This window comes from Alexandromys fortis, unplaced genomic scaffold (assembly GCF_014885135.2).
Source record: "Alexandromys fortis isolate MF-2015 unplaced genomic scaffold, M_Fortis_MF-2015_v1.1 scaffold_199, whole genome shotgun sequence".
Taxonomy (NCBI): Eukaryota; Metazoa; Chordata; class Mammalia; order Rodentia; family Cricetidae; genus Alexandromys; species Alexandromys fortis.
Genome location: NW_026068074.1, coordinates 906,280 through 922,177, shown reverse-complemented (window position 1 = coordinate 922,177; position 15,898 = coordinate 906,280). Strand labels below are relative to the sequence as shown.

The 15,898-nt window shown below is 47.7% G+C and overlaps 1 protein-coding gene across 1 annotated transcript; it reads left to right on the top strand.

The window, feature by feature from the left end:
* Window positions 1-234: 234 nt before the first annotated feature.
* Window positions 235-12,389, top strand: LOC126488263 (transcription factor E2-alpha-like). Its single transcript, XM_050121631.1, has 2 exons — window positions 235-386; window positions 11,714-12,389. Exons 1-2 carry the CDS (start codon window positions 235-237, stop codon window positions 12,387-12,389), a joined length of 828 nt encoding a protein of 275 aa, XP_049977588.1.
* Window positions 12,390-15,898: the final 3,509 nt, after the last annotated feature.

The window sequence follows — 15,898 nt, the reverse complement described above, 5'->3', positions numbered from 1 at the left end:
AAGGCTGGGCCTTCTCTGCTGTTGTGTGATTAGCATGGGGCAGCTTAAACACTGTGGTACTTTCAGAGCATGATTCTAGCTGCTTGGACCCAAGTGGCTTTTTATTCAGAACAGCTCTTTGGTAAATATGATAGCGTTTTTCTCACATTCCTTGCTTCTTCCCGCTGATCACTCACGCTAAGCACTCACTAGGGCCTGTCTGCTTGTCTGCTCTCTCCTGTGCTGGATGGGGGGATGAAGACATATAATGACGTGCACGGGAGAGCTGGTCTGGGAGATGCCCTCAGCTCTCCAACGGCAGAGGTGTGCCGTCTGCTGAAGGTTGGGCGGCTGGGTGATGATCCGCTGTCAACACGGACGTCATCGGCTCAGCTTCGGGCTCTGATGTGCGTGACCCCGGAGCCAGGCCTTTATCAGCAGTCAATGAGAATGGCACACTCACGCTGTTTTCTTTCTCAGGGGACCGATCCTCCTGGTTCAGTTGGCTGACAAGATTTCTCTTACAGGCATGTCTAGTTAGAATCTCTGAGCAGAGCCAGCCAATAGGAACGCCTCTAATTTCTCTGGCATTCAAATGGCCAAGTTTCTGCTTTAAGGGAGTTTACAGATCACCTTGTCATGTGTGCTTGTGGGCTCTCGGTGCCTTGGGAGAGACATCCATTGCATCTGAAGCATAGTAAGGAGTCAGGGAGTCACTGGGAGGCCTGTAGGACTGCTGCTTCCGACAGAGCTGCTGGACCTCCATATACTGTGTAGTCAGGTGCCGTGTAGGATGTTGCCTCATCTCCTGCCAAGGGATTGCCTCTTCCCCTGCTCGGCACAGACTTGTTAGGACTGTAATTATATTTAGGCGCACAGTCTCTCGGTCTTCTTCTCCCAGGCCTGCCTGCTCTCTGACCCACTGTCAGCAGCAAAAAGCCACGTAGCTGCTATGTGGGGACTGGGAGCAGTGATCGGGAGCTTCAGAGGTAAAGGCTACAACCCTGCCTCCTCTGCTGTCCTATCTGGCTCCATGGTAGGTCTGTTTCTGCAGTTTAACCTTCTCAGCTCCTTATTCTCAGGGTTGATTCTTTCAACTCAGACCCATTTAAGATAGCCGGATTCTTCCCAATTAATTACTTCCCCTTCCCTTGCAGTTTAAACACTGTGACTTAAACATAAACATGTATTTAGGGCTGGGGAGATGGCTGGCGGCTAAAGCGATTGTCAGCGATCAAGAAGATTGGAATTGGGATCCCCAAAATGCAAACACATAATGGGAATGGGTGTGTCAGAGTGGCCTGTAAGACCGGCCTCTGAAAGGCAACGATGGGGGTGTCCCAAGGCAGGCTGCCTGGCAAGAGAAGTTCAGGCTTTGATTGGCAGCTTCTGCCTGAAGTGCACCCACACACATACACATACACACACACACATACACATAAATAGAAGAAAAAAAGATGAGGAAAAACCGCTTTATTTTGTAAGGGAAGACACTGAGTCAGGGAAACAGATATGCACCCTGTTTTCGAGAGGCCCTTGCACTAACTGGGAACTGAGCTGAGAACTCAAATTCAACTCCTGCCTGACTTTGTAGCCTGCACTTGGCTAAAACTCAAATGCCTACTGGTCGATAAATGAGCTGTGTGTTGTGTGTTTCCAGGGGCTATGTGGGTTCAGTCATTTATTTGCCAGCTCCTGGTTGTGCAAAGAGCATTGAAGACATGCCTATATTGAAGACAGTTGTCATCTTCTTATGTCAGAGCCAGACAACAGCATCGGAGAGGCACAGAGAACTTAGCTTCTCTCTGACAGGGACTGGTCAGGCATAGCTTGCTGTTAGATAAGCTGGGTATCTGAGTATTTTCATATAGAAATCCTTTGTGTGTGTTTGTGTGTGTGTGTGTGTGTGTGTGTGTCTCATATTGTTTAAAGTTTCTTTGAAGGCTGAACAACAGGCTGCTGGGTTAGATCCAGGCCCTGGACAGACCACAGTTTTTGACTTCTCCATTACAGTGGATTCATTCCATCCTTTTCCATAGTTATATCCTGTAGGTCTTGTGTGACACCGGGTACCTCCTTCCCACCCTGGAAGACCTCCAGAACAAATAAGCACATTTTGAGCCCTGATATTCCTTTAGACAGAAAGGGAAGTGCAAACGTGGTTCATTTTTGACTTAGCCGTCCTTATATTCTTAGCTAAAGTTCAGAGAGAAGGAAGACGTTTAATGGGGGAATTCTTTAACTAGAGTGTTTAGCTTTCCAGTAGGAATGAAAAGGGTATCTGGGAGCGGTTCTGCCCCTAGATGGCTATCTCGAAAGGGCAGACTTGTAGAAGTATTGATTGCAGCTGCTCAGGGTGATCTCCCCACAGCTCGGTGAAGGAGAAGCCCCTCCAGTGTGTGTTCTCAGATCTGTGACCAGATGAAACGATGTGATGGAAAGTGGTGTGTAATACAATACAGGACAGTGAGCTTGGAAGGGGTTTTGTTCACCTATGAGGAATAAAGAGAGATAGCAAGATATGCTGTAAAACTGGCTGCAAGGACCAGAGATTCGTAAATGGGTATTGTTGCATCAATTTAGCCCACGATTTGTTTTGGAAAAAAAAAGTTTGAAAAAGAATCAGTGAGCAATTTTTTAATGATTTTCCACTACACTCTTAGATCGATGGCTAGTCTAATCGTCATCAGACAGGCTTCCTCCAGCAGCTGCTGGGAGCAGATGTAGACACCCACAGTCAAACATTAGGCAGAGAGAGGGAGAGCCCAAATTGGAGATCTCCATTGGGTCCCTCCCTTTGGAGCCTGGTGAACCCCACAGAGGAGAGGGAGAGAGAATTGTAGGAGCCAGAAAGGTCAAGGACACTTGCCTTCATTGCCTAAACAGTATGACTATTTATATCATACTAACATTTCACTAAATATTATCAGAATTCTAGAAATATTTAAAGAACACAGGAGGGTGCACACTGGTCCTGGAGATGCTAAGAACTTTATACACGGACCCTGAGCCAGTCACCTGCGGATCCTGAGTCAACTGACTGAAAAAGAGGCAGCAAAGGTTCAAGAAATCCTGAGCTATTTTGAAGTTTCACACAAAGGTAATTGTGAATCGGTTAGACACTGATAGTGGAGGAAAGAGAAGGCAGAGAGGAAATAAAGACACAGGAGAAGCAAGGGCGGAAGGGCCTCAGGGTGGAGGCACCTCCGCCTCTCTGGTCTCAGAAGATGCTGGCCAGGGCCCATTTTAGCTTTTCCTAGGCTGTCTTGCTTTAGGTTTGGAAACATGTCTGAGCTGATGTGTCCCTGGGGAATGAGAGAGATTAGGATAGAGGGGTGCAGAGGCTTGTGCATGAGCACGGTGCGGGGTGTCTCAGTTTATGGGGAGAAATGAAGGACTTTGCAATTTGTCAGATTCTGCCAAGTCCACGGCAACTGAGTCCAGATGGACCCACGGCTGAAAGTGGGGTTTCCCAGATGGTCCCACGGGGCACGCTGGCACCCAGAGGTACAAACTATTTTGAGAACATCTTGAGGACTCTTCTCCACAAACACTGCGGATACCGTGCCCGTGCTTTATCTGTTTCTTCCTGTTCTGTGTTACATACGCATCCGAACACTGGGCAAAGAACGTAGTTTTCAGTTCGCCTTGCGCTACCGGCACAATCAAAGCCCAATGGGAAGGGTAAAGCAGAAGGCTTGTTGGAGATGGTCCCTCAAAGTGTGGTTCTCTACATCTCTTTCCGGCTCCTGGATGGAATGGATATTTCATGATTTCCATTAGCGGCCATCATGCCTCGTGAGGCCTCCTTGAGCAAGGAAACGATGAAGGTTAGAACAACAGGAAGGAGCCAAGCGTTCTGACACACCAGAGCCTCACAGTGGCTCCCAGCAGGCTGGGTCCACATTGTCATGGTACCAAAACCAGTGTTACATTGGGATGCAATGTTTTTTTAGAGCTGGGAGATGAGTCTGAAAGTGATTGATTTTCCTCAAATTCCCCAAATTGTGGGCCGTGTGGCCCTAAAGAGATCCTACGCTTGATCCTTATTTGACTGGTCTTTTGATTTTCTTCTTCTGTGCACCAGATGCAAGTCATGCTTGGTCCAGCATGGCTTCAGGGATGAACCTGGCTGGGACAGGGATGGAATAAGGTAAGACATGGAATGGAAAAACGCCTCACACATGGTTTGGGCTCTCTGATGAAGGTGCCTCAGCGCCTTGGGAAGCTCAGTGTGTTTATATACACTGTCGGTTGGGATATTACATACAGATAAAAAGGAGACGGGGTTATTATTAATAACTGAACAAGGAGTCAGATATAATCCATCTCAGTAGGAACAGGCTCCGAACGAGAGCAGTCATCAGGCTGTGAACATAGGGGGGCACTATGGGGACATTTCTGCACACACTGCCAGCATTTGCACTTGGACCAGAGGAAGGCTCTGCCACCTCTCTGAACCTTGCCCTAGACAGGTGGGGCTGGGGCTTTACCTCTTCTGTGGGTCTGAAGCACTGGAGTCCTGAGTGTTTCTCTGATGTCGACATGGGCTTCAGGACTTCCATCACTCTCTGCAAGTGTCACTGGTTGGCCAGTCTACACGCTTTCCCTCTCAGGGAGGAAACCTGCCTGAGAGCTGCGAAACCTTCTTTCCTTTCGCATCTACATCCCACCTGCCCAGTTTCCTGAGGTTCATGGGTTTTGATCGGTTATATTTTCATGTTATTTGACTCAAAATGTTTTCTAGTTTCCCTTGTCACTTCTGGCATGATACTCTCATTATCTAGAAGAGGTTCTTTCTAGAATCCCATACTGTTTTCTAGGTGAGTTCCATGGATAATCGGAGAAGGCAATTGAATTATTGCAACTCTGAAACATTGGTAGTTTATTTGGTAGCCTAGATGTGCCTGTCTTGGAGAATGCCACATCTGTATTTGGAAGGAATGTGTGCTTAGCTGTTCCTAGTTGGGCCATTTTATAAACACCAGTTAGATACAGTGGGTGACAGCATTGCTCAGTTCTCGACTGTGGTGACTTCTGCTCTGTGGATCAATTACTGGGGAGTGTTGAAGTTAGCTATACAGTGAGTCTGTGTTTCTTACTTTCCCTTCCTCTCCCCTCCCTTCCTCTTCTTCCACCTCACCTGTTTCTAGTACCTTCATCTTAAGGAGACCTTCACTGGACACAGAATTCTGGGTGGACAGCAGCCTCCATTTCTTCTGACAAGAAATTTGGTTTTCAGTGTCATTTAAAAATGTACTGTAGGACTGGAGTAAGGGCAATGCCTCCCGCTCTTCTAGGGGCTCTGACTTGGATTCCCCACAGCACGGCTTCCAGGCTTCTGTGACTCCAGCTTAGGTCCTTGAAATTCCACTCCCAGTTTCACTCAGAGATGTTTCCAATATTGTATACCACAGTTTTCAGTTTCCATCAATTGTTTGGTCAGTCTTGCTTTGTTTCTCTGATGCTGCCTGTTTCCCATTCCTTTCAGGAGGTTTCACTCTTCACGGGGAGACCTTGCAAAGCTGTGTGCGTCAGTCAGGTGACTTCAACACCGCGCCACGCCAGCACTCGCTTCTGTTGAGTGCCATTTCCTAACTGAACGGAGAATGTCTGTTTTGTTTTGGGTGGGTTTGCTTTCTGTGGGACATTTTTCTTTACCGCGCAGGCACGAGGCTGTGAGGCTGATGGGTGTTGTAGAGCGTATGCTGACAGGTGGGTTTCAGCAACCCTCAGCCCTGTGGGCTCAGGCTGAAGTCTGATCAGCCTTCTGTGGGTTGTGGTTTCCAGGCTGGTCCCATTTTCAAAGTGTGTCTCTGGAGCTGTCCTCTGCATGCTCCACCCTGCGGTTAGTCTGTGCTAGAATGGTGATCCCCATCTCAAGTGCCCAGAGGTTTTGCAGTGCTGCTGGGGTCAGATATGCATATGCATAGCATGTGGGTAAATTTGGCGATTAATACACACCTCTGCAAGACCCAGGGCAATATGCTCAGCTCTTTGCTTGGTTACTTGTGTATTTTCAGACTACTTGGGCCTTTCCTATGGATAGAAAGCTGGGGTGTTTGCTACCTCACTCTAACATGTCCTTTCTGTGATTATGCCTGGTAAGCCATGCAGTAAACAGCAAAGAAAAGACCTATGGGAATGGAGTGACTGCAGCATGAATTCTAATTGGTCTTAATAAAAACTTAGAGTCAGATATCACAGTAAATGCTGAAAGATCAGAGAGACAGAGGAGCAAGCCACAGCCACTTCTTACCATGCCAACTCCTCTGCCTGAAAGAGGGCGAGTTCCTGTCTCCACCTACCTTATATTCCTCTCTCTGCCTAGCCATATCCCTTCCTGTTTCCTCTTCCCTAGTGCTGGGATTAAAGGTGTGTGCCTCCTAAGTACTGGGACCAAATGGATGAGATCCCAAGTGCTAGGATTAAAGGTGTGAGTCACCACCACCTGGCTCTGTTTCTCTTTTAGACTGTATCAATCTCCTCACGTGTCCCAGGCTGGCCTTGAACTCACAGAGATCTGTCTGCCTCTGCCTCCCTAGTGCTGGGATTAATGGTGTGCGCCACCACTGCCTGGCCTCTATGATTAACTAGTGGCTAACTCTGCCCTCTGATCTTCAGACAAGCTTTATATTGTTCGAGCACAAACAAGTGACATTTCTGACTCTTTCTCAGGACCACAATTCTTATCAGAAAGGGAGGTTTCTCTGCTTCAGGGCTTCAGGCAGCCACGAGTCCCTTAATTCTGCCCTTATAGGCCTTGTAGGATGGTCTTGAGAAAGGATGATGGGAAACTACAGAGAGAGAGAACAAACAGGAAAATCTCCCTGCTTCCGAGAATGAGGGCATTTTCTTCCAGCTTTCTGATACAGGGCTGGAACTGGAGCTCCTGGGCTGTCTCTGCCGACGTCAGGCTTCCTTGATTTCATATCACAAGGAGAAAGATGGGGAGCCCATCCTCACTCCCAGTTCAGAAGCATTAATTTCACAACGTCACCTTCTCTCCAGTGTTCTGCTGCCATGGATATTGCAGAGAAATGACCTCCCTCCTGATGTGGGATTCCCCTCTGTATCCTATGCATCATGTTTTATTACCATTGGTTAATAAAGAAGCTGCTTTGTAGCAGAACTAAATATAGCCAGTCTGGAAGAGATATAGAGAAAGAGCAGGCAGAGTCCAGTCGGAGACATGCCAAGTAGCTGCCAAAAGAGACAGCCGCCAGTCACCAGTCAGAACCTTACTGGTAGGCCACAGCCTCATGGTGATTCAGAGATCAATAGAAATGGGTTAATTTAAGAGATAAGAGTTAGCTAGAAATATTCCTAAGCTATTGACAAAACAGTGTCGCAATTAATATAGTTTTGGTGTGATTATTCACATCCTGGCAGCTGGGAAACAAACGAGCAGTCTCTGCCTACACCCACCCAACACACACACACACACACACACACACACACACACACACACACCTAGTGAATTCTATCCAGTGTTTACCAGGTACTCAGTTATGGAGTCGGTATGGTTGGTGCTTGCTCAGTACTTCCTGAATCTGGAGACATCCTAGATTTTGGCCACTGGCAGTTGCAGTTCTAACCACCGCATAATTCATGACCCCATAGTAAACTACAAGAGTCAAAAAGACACTACTTATGCTCAGAGGCTACAATGAAAGGCAGCCAACATTTCAGGAACCATTCAGCTGTCCTCAGTTTCTCCTACTGAGTTCCATACAAGGCATAAGAGACCTGCGGTTACCTTCCATGTACAGTTTACCCATGGCCCCACTCCTCCTCCTTTGCTCACTGAGGTCGGTACTCACCATATACTAGGACAACTCATTTGACTTTAACACATCTGCAGGAAGTTGTTAAGGATTTGCTGTCTTTACTGGAGGAATCAGGGACTGTACATTCCACTCAAGGCACAGCCCTTCTAGAAACAATCCTGGTGTTAGAGGCCAACTGCGTTTATTCTCTCCGTCCCTGTGTTCTGTGCCTACTGCAATGTGACCTGCTTTAGAACGGCTATGCAGTCAAACTTGGTGGCTCCCATCTGTAATCCTAGCACCTGCCACACTGAATCAGGAGGATTGCCACTAGTTCCAGGCCATCCTCATCTACATAGCAAGTTAGGTCATACTGGGCTACACTAGTAGATCCTGCCAAAAAACAAACAAACAAACAAAAAAAAACCCAAAACAGACCAGCCACCACGAACACTGCCTCCATCACCACAACCACCACCACCACAGCGCCGGAACAGCAGCAGCACCACCAACATCACCACCACCACCAAGGACAGCACCACTTTGCACCACGCCTCTCTAGTCCCCTAAGCAAGAACTAGCTTTCCTCTGCAGGATGGAAACGCCTCTTAACCTTCATCCCTGGCTCTGCCTCCAGCCTCTCCATCCTTGACACAGAGGATTTAGAAAGCAAATCAGAGACCACGCTGTGCAGTGACTTCTCGCTGTTGTGGAGATCACATCCACATCCTTCTCAACCATCTACTCACCCACAGCAGGGGTGAGTGGAGCTTGTGAACGGAGGATCACAGCTGGCAGACTAATAGATCCAATGATCCCAGAGCCAAGAATTCCATCCAAGTGAGATTCCACTTAAGAGGCAGCCAAGTCAAACTAGATAATGAGGTAAATTTTTGGTTATTTCTGTCATTGACTCTAGCTTGTATTTAGTCTCTAAGGTATTGTATGCACTCCCATATGTGAGTGTATCATAGCCTTGGCTCTGTCTCCTTGCTCCTCCCCGCTCCAACTTGTAAGCCCACACATTTGCTGTCCCAACCTTCTGAACTATGCAAATTTCCCCAAACTGGCTACCCATCTTGGTTTTTTTCCAAATTCTTCACCGATATCATTTACTTTTCTGAATGCACGTCCCTGCCCATCCTTAACTCTGGATTCTTCACTCATTCCTGTAACTGAGGAGCATTGTTCTCTGGTACCTTTACACAGCCATCACGAGGCTGTTGGGATGCACTCAGGGAATCCTCAAAATGCTTGGAATTGCAGTTTTTTAGAAAACTTCATTTTGACCTGAAGCCATATAATAGACTTTGAATCCCTTCTATTAGAAAGCAGAGGTTCTCTCTATCTTCTCAGAAAGACATACTATATTCATTTAAGTGAAAGAACCCGAAAATTCCAAAGAGGATACTGTGTTCCAGGTGTGATGGGATGCACTTGTAATCTCAGCATTTATGAACGGGAAGCGGGAGGATGCTGACTTCCAGGGCATCCTGAGACTGTCTGAGAAAAGTCTGCATTGACATCGTGAGTACCAGAACCATGATTTGATCATACACGAGTCTGGCATTCTAAGGGTAAACCCCTCCCCATTCACAGTTACTGGTTCTGCCTCCCAGCACTCTCTGAGGAAGGTGCTGCTGCAGTTTTACAGGGATGCTATTAGGAATGACGAGAGTTAGTGAATAACAGCATTGATTTTGGGGTTTAGAGCCTACACCGGTAACTGGGGCTTCTGGTCTTCCAGGGAAGTGAAAGGGAGGGAGAACAAGCCTGGAGTCAGAGGGTGTCCTTGCTTGCTGCAGCAGTGTCTAGCTCTCAGTGACACCTAGGCCTCATTAGCACCCCTGATGTGATCTCACTGGCTGTTCCTATGCTCTTGCTTCCTCCCAGCCCTTCTGGAATCCCCTTTCTGGGGTGACGGTGGAGATGGCAGTGAAATCACTTAGAAGGAATTAATTGCCTTTGCTTCTAATTACTTTCCTCTCTCAAGGTCGATGGGTTAATTATGGAGACAGTAACCACATGTTAGAGTCCCCGGGTGAAAGGCACGTTCCCTTTCACACGATCACACTATGCTGGTGATACCCACCGGCCCCAGTGCTGCTAATGTAATTATCTCTGAGCAGGTTGCGCCACACAAATATTCACAGAGCTTATAACACGAAACCCTCCAAGTGCAAGTTCAAGGGGCGGGCGGGCGGGGGGGGGGGGAGGTATCAGGCCTTACAATTATTTAGCAAGGAAAAAAAAAATCATTAAGAATCTATCTGTGGCCAAACGACAGCATGCTGCAGCTGTGGCAATTTTTAAAAGTAGAAACCACTGTAGTATGTGCCTCCTGGAACAAATCAAACTCTCGTGTTTATTCTGCAGTGGGGACAGGGCTCTTTCAAGTCTGGATGGGGCCTTAATAGCGGCAGAGACAGTTCTAATATGGCTTCGGGTCCACATGCCCAGGACTCAGTTTCCCAGAAGCACCTGCTCAATGGCTTCTGAGTCTTCACCCAGAGACGTGTGTGACAGCTGGGTGGAAAATGGTGCTCAGCACCAAGCCTGACGAGCTGAGTTCCTTCTAGAAGATTCTCACGGTAGAAGGTGAGAACCGAGTCCTGCAATTTGCTGTCGGACTTCCACATGTAGGCTCTGACATAGGGACCATCCGCACAATAAAAACAAAACAAAACAAAACAAACAAGCCCCCCCCCAAGCCCTCCAAAATTAAAAAAAAAATTCTAAACCCACAGGATTTAAGACTCCTACATTCAAGTTTGTAATAAAAGACAGAAGGATGCTAACCCCTGCCTTCAAATCAAGCGCTGATCACTACTAATGATAGGAACCACTCATGCAAATTCTCATCTCCTAGTACATTTAAGGAAATGGTTTTCACACTTGAGTGCATCCCGAATCCCCTAGAGGGCTGCTTATTAAAATCCAGATGGCAGGTCCCCACTCAGCCTTCTGACTCGCCAGGGCTGGGGTGAGACCCCGGCTGCATTTCTAACAAGTTCCAAGGTGTGGCAACTGCTGCTGCTGCTGCTGCTGCTGCTGCTGCTGCTGCTGCTGCTGCTGCTGCTGGAAACTACTGGCTTGAGTCAAGTTTATGGAAGACAGTGGCGCTGAGCACAGTGGCAATGTCACTAGAGTTTGGGGGAAATTCCTTTGTGCTTGCCAGATGATAATTGGGGGAGGGGATCATTAATGGAAGAATTTAAGAGTGGACTCACACAAACGTCCAAGGATAATGTGTTAGAGTTTTATGAAGAGTTTAAATAAAAAACAATCCCAGGGCAGCCTCGCTATAAATCACAGCGGCTTCCTGGAGGAGGAGGAGAAGGAGAAGCTAAATAAAAAAAAAATGACAAACCGCGCCATGGCAGGGAGGGAGGGGACTTTAGAGAGAGTGAGGAAAGGCACACTTAGATTCTGACCAACGTGGGAAAAAAAGAAAAGAGAAAGGGAAAATGTTGCACCCTGTCAGGAAGTATAGCTGAGCAGACCTCACCACACCTCTGGCTGCACCTGCATAGGGACTGCGCTGGGGAACGGGAATTTTGGAGGAAAATGTACGGTCTCATCAAAGGAAACGTTAGTCTGTCTATCTCTTCAGCGTGGCTTAGGGTGAGTCCCTTTCACAGGCGTGCTCTTGGCCTCCAGATTGACTCAGCCCAGCTGGAATACTGGGTCTGCACCCAGGCCAGAGATTCAGTTCTCTAGGCCAGGAGCTTTTTCCTAATGCTGCTGGAACAGGGATTACCTCCCAGAGTTCCTAACTCAGCTGATGCGCTCTACATTTTCAACTTTAGGTCCAGCCCTTCCTGCCCTAACATTTGTTAAAATTGTTTGCCAGAGTATCAGGGAAAGCACGTGTGGGTGTGGGCTTTTGATTGGGATCAAAAACAAACAAACAAACAAACAAACAAACAAACAAAAAAAGTAAAGAAGGAAGTCTTTTGAGTTAGAACTCGGCCCCGGGCAGGAGCCCCCAGTGCCTTATCTCCCAGCTACGACGGGGGTCTCCATGGCCTGAGCAAGATGGAGGACCGCTTAGATGAGGCCATCCATGTTCTTCGCAGCCACGCTGTGGGCACTGCTAGTGATCTCCATGGACTTCTGCCTGGCCATGGGGCGCTGACCACAAGCTTCGCGGGCCCCATGCCACTGGGCGGGCGGCACGCGGGCCTGGTCAGTGGAGGCCACCCTGAGGATGGCCTCAACAGCGGTGCCAGTCTTTTGCATAATCACGCCAGCCTCCCCAGCCAGCCCAGCTCCCTCTCCGATCTCTCACAGAGGCCGCCTGACTCCTACAGTGGACTCGGGAGGGCAGGCGCCACGGCAGGAGTCAGTGAGATCAAGCGTGAGGAGAAGGACGACGAGGAGATTGCATCAGTGGCTGATGCCGAGGAGGACAAGAAGGACCTGAAGGCCCCACGCACGCGCACCAGCCCAGACGAGGTTGAGTTAGAACTCAGAAAACTGGGCAGGCTTCGCAGCACTGCCGGAGGAGAACCTGATGAGGGGCTGCGTGGTGCGGGGGCATCTGGGAGGACTTCTTCTCCACACCCTCCGCAGCCCTTCACGGGGTATCTACGGTTTCATGCTCAGCACAGTAGGGCAGATCCATGTAACATCCCCTAATTCCTCTTCCTCTGGATACATTCTCAGCTGGACTGCTTCTTCCAGACAGAAGCCCTTCAGCTCTTTACTCTTCCCTCACCAACTTTCCCTAAGCCCTAAGCCCCTGAAGTCGACGCCCACTACCCAGAATGCACTTTGTCTCCCCATTCTTTGTCCTCCATCCCAGGAGGAGCCTGTCTCCAGACTTACATCCTTCTGGATTTTTGGAGCTATGTTTTTTAACCCATAACTTATATCCATTAATTTTCCTTTCAGAAACATCTTTATGCCTATAAAAATTCCTGATGATTTGAAGCAAAGCTATTAAGCAGGTAATAGTTCAAGTGGAATGTACACTTGGCTGCACACCGTAAAGAGAACGGGAGACTGACCAAAAGTGGGAGGGAGGCCGCAAATACGAAATCATGAGGTATTTCAGAGAAGGCATTTGGGGAAATGGTGACATCTTAGAGTGGTTGACAGATGTCTCAGTCTGTGAAAGGCTCTGGGGCATCCTCAAAAGAGGCACTCAATGCCACAGAAAAGCTTGGTCTCATAAAAACAAACGAAGAACGGTCTAATCTGTAGCCTTTGCTGATTGCTCTGGAGTCAATAGTCTCAGGATAGCCCAATACAAGCTAAAGGCTTGATGTCACTAAAAGGGGATTTGGGAAGATAAAGGTGAGTCGCTCTCAGCAGCTTGTGGGAGCCATTGCCCCCGAGTGCCAATGCTGCTAACTGCGGGGATTCCGGTTGCTAGGCTTCTTTTCTTAAGGAAGGCTAATGGCCGCATTTATTTCACACAGCTCTTATATTAAGCTCGATCTGGGGTCTTCCAGTGGTTCTGTATCCCACCACAGCCATCCTGGAAACCCAGCACCCAGGCTGCAGAGGCATTTGATGTGACCTAAGCAGCACCTGATGAAACTGAACCTGTCTAAAGTTTGTCCCTCTTGGTTCTTGAGCCAGGCAGCACTGGGTACCAATTCTGAAATCCAGGTCTGTTTTCCCATTGGATTCCAGAAGCTGGGATTGTCCAGACACTGCCGCAAGATTGGTTGGTCAGTTTCCCCCAGGATTTTACTGTCCACTTTAAGACTCATGTCCTCCTCCTTCTATACCTCTTCTTCCCTTGCCTCTTAGTTTTCCTTCTAAAAGGATTTCCATGGTCACGGAAATCAAGGGCAATTTCAAGAGAAACGATTAAGAGAGAATGTCTCTGGTGGCCTGTGGACTTGGGGAATCAGCATCTGTAACATGTGTTGCTGAGACAGTCGAAGCATTGGGAAGGTCAAATATAAAAGCTGGAGAAACAGAGTGGAGGATCTAGGAGGCTCTGCTCCGTGTGAACTCATGGAAGATCGATAGCATTCCAGGGGTAGGTGAAAAAGCAAATCTCCTCTCCCTGCGTGCAGTTCTTTCAGAGCGTGCACCAACAGGCCCTCGGGTTAGGAGAGGAAATAGAAAGAGGAAGCCCATGTTTCTTGGCTGAAGTCTGCTGGGGGATTATGGAGATGGGGCATGGAACTGAAGGACACATAAGCCTTTATCCAAGCCAGGCCAGGGGCTGAAAGAACAAGGCTCTCATTGTTTCTCTTCTCTGAAGTGGGAGGCAGGTTTCTTCCTGGAATTTGCACCTATGCAGTCAGCTCTGCTTCCATGCTAATGGCAGGCAGTACAGGCTCCTTCTTTGTCCTCAGGAATAGCAGGCAGAACTGCGTGCCAAGCCTGAGGACTCGTCTAACCTGGATTCATTGTTTGAGTCTCTGCCTTCCTAATCCTGGGCTGAAGGTCCAATGGAAGGTCTCCTCCAATCAAATCAGGTGTTGCAGAGAAGAGAAGATGCTGTCTTGGCCAAATTAACCTCGTTTGACAGCTCGGTGATGAAACCCTTACCTAGACGGAAGAGGTGACACTCAGGACAAGTTTATGACTCCCTAAATGTCATGAATCGGCAGCAGCCATCTGTCTCCTGGGGTTTGAGCTCTGGCCTTACTGTTTTCCAGGAGACAGAGTAACAGAACATCTGACCGTCTCGGTGGATCCAGAGCCAAGCTTTCCTTACACCAGGGGCTGGGTTAGCAGCAGGCACAGCTCTCCCATCGCCTCTAGCCTCATGTTAATTTGTCTGCCGAGGATGGATAGTGTCTCCTGTTTTACGGGCTATTTAAGATTTCCTGAAGTGAGGGAAGCCAGCCCTTCTTGTCTCAGCCTCATCGGCACAGCTGAGACAGGGAGATTGCAGTTCGGAGCTAGCTTTGGCAACTTAGTGAGAATCAGTCTCCAAATTCAAGTAAAAAAAAGGATGGAGGTAAAGTTCAGTGTCAGGGTGCTTGCCTATCTATCACATATGAGTTCTTGGATTTAAGTCTTAGAACTACCCATAAACAAATAAACAAACACTAACTAAGGTTAAGAAAAAGGTTCAGGGTACACTTAAATGACAGCATGCTTAGCTAGTATATTAGAGGCCCCCGTGCTGCAAGACAAAATGCGTGTCAAGACCTTGAGATGTCTGTATGGCTCAGTCTCCATAAATTCCAGTTATTATTATCATAGTAGAATAAAGACAAGATAACTTGGCATGACCTGAAATGCTAGAGGCCAGAATGCTGGCGTTAACAGCAAGCTTTCTGTAACTGTGACTAATACTTGGCAACTTAAAAAGAGAGGTTGCCTTTGGCCCAGTTGTTTTGGGCTTGATGTGAGATAGTTCAGCCATTTGTAACTTTTTGATTCTCTGTGATATTGCCTATTCAATATACAACTACCTCCTTAGAATAATCTACACTTGTACCATGAGCATATGAATACTCCAGTTCCTTCGGATCACCAACAGCTCTTGATAGCTTTCTTTTCCCTCTCTCTCTAGTCTATATTCCCTCCACCCATTTTCCTCCCCTCTTTCTCTCCTTTCATCCTTCTCTCTTTCTTCCCTACTCCCACTATTTCTTATTATTGCGTGACACTATTCCTAGGGATATATAAGCAAACGTCTCCCCACCCCAGATAAGGAACCAATGACAGACCAAAGCATGGATACCACCAATGTTCAACTCGGTGAACCAGTGAATTTTATTGGGGTTACTTACAGGAGTATGCATAAGGGGTTATTTACAGGTTCAGAGTGACCCCAAAATATCTGTGTCGCCAAAGTCCACCTAGCATGGGTGATAGCTTCTCATGCTGGAAACCTGGAGCCCACTGCACAGCCTGCAGTCCTCTCAACAGGTTACACACTGTCCTTTGCAGGTGGCTCAGCTGGTATCTTCTTCCCAGATAATTGGTTTCTCTCTGAGACTTCCTTTATAGCTTGGCTTGTCTAAGAATCTTCTCTCAACCCTCGTCACTGTTTATGTTCTCTTGGGGTGGAAGGGGCCTAGTGAAGCTGGTCAGTTTCAGGGACTTTCTGACGCTCTTTTGTGTTCTTTATTTCCTGTCTTTCAAGCTTCCCTACAAAATGGAGTGTTTTATTTCTCTGTAAAAATCTTAAAATATCATGTTGTGGAGTTCACCTTCAATCCTAACAC

Coding starts and splice junctions, on each gene's coding strand:
- LOC126488263 (XM_050121631.1), top strand. CDS start 235: ATGAAGACATATAATGACGTGCACGGGAGAGCTGGTCTGGGAGATGCC. Junction 387..11,713: donor GCTCAGCTTCGGGCTCTGAT/GTGCGTGACCCC, acceptor CTTTTGAGTTAG/AACTCGGCCCCGGGCAGGAG.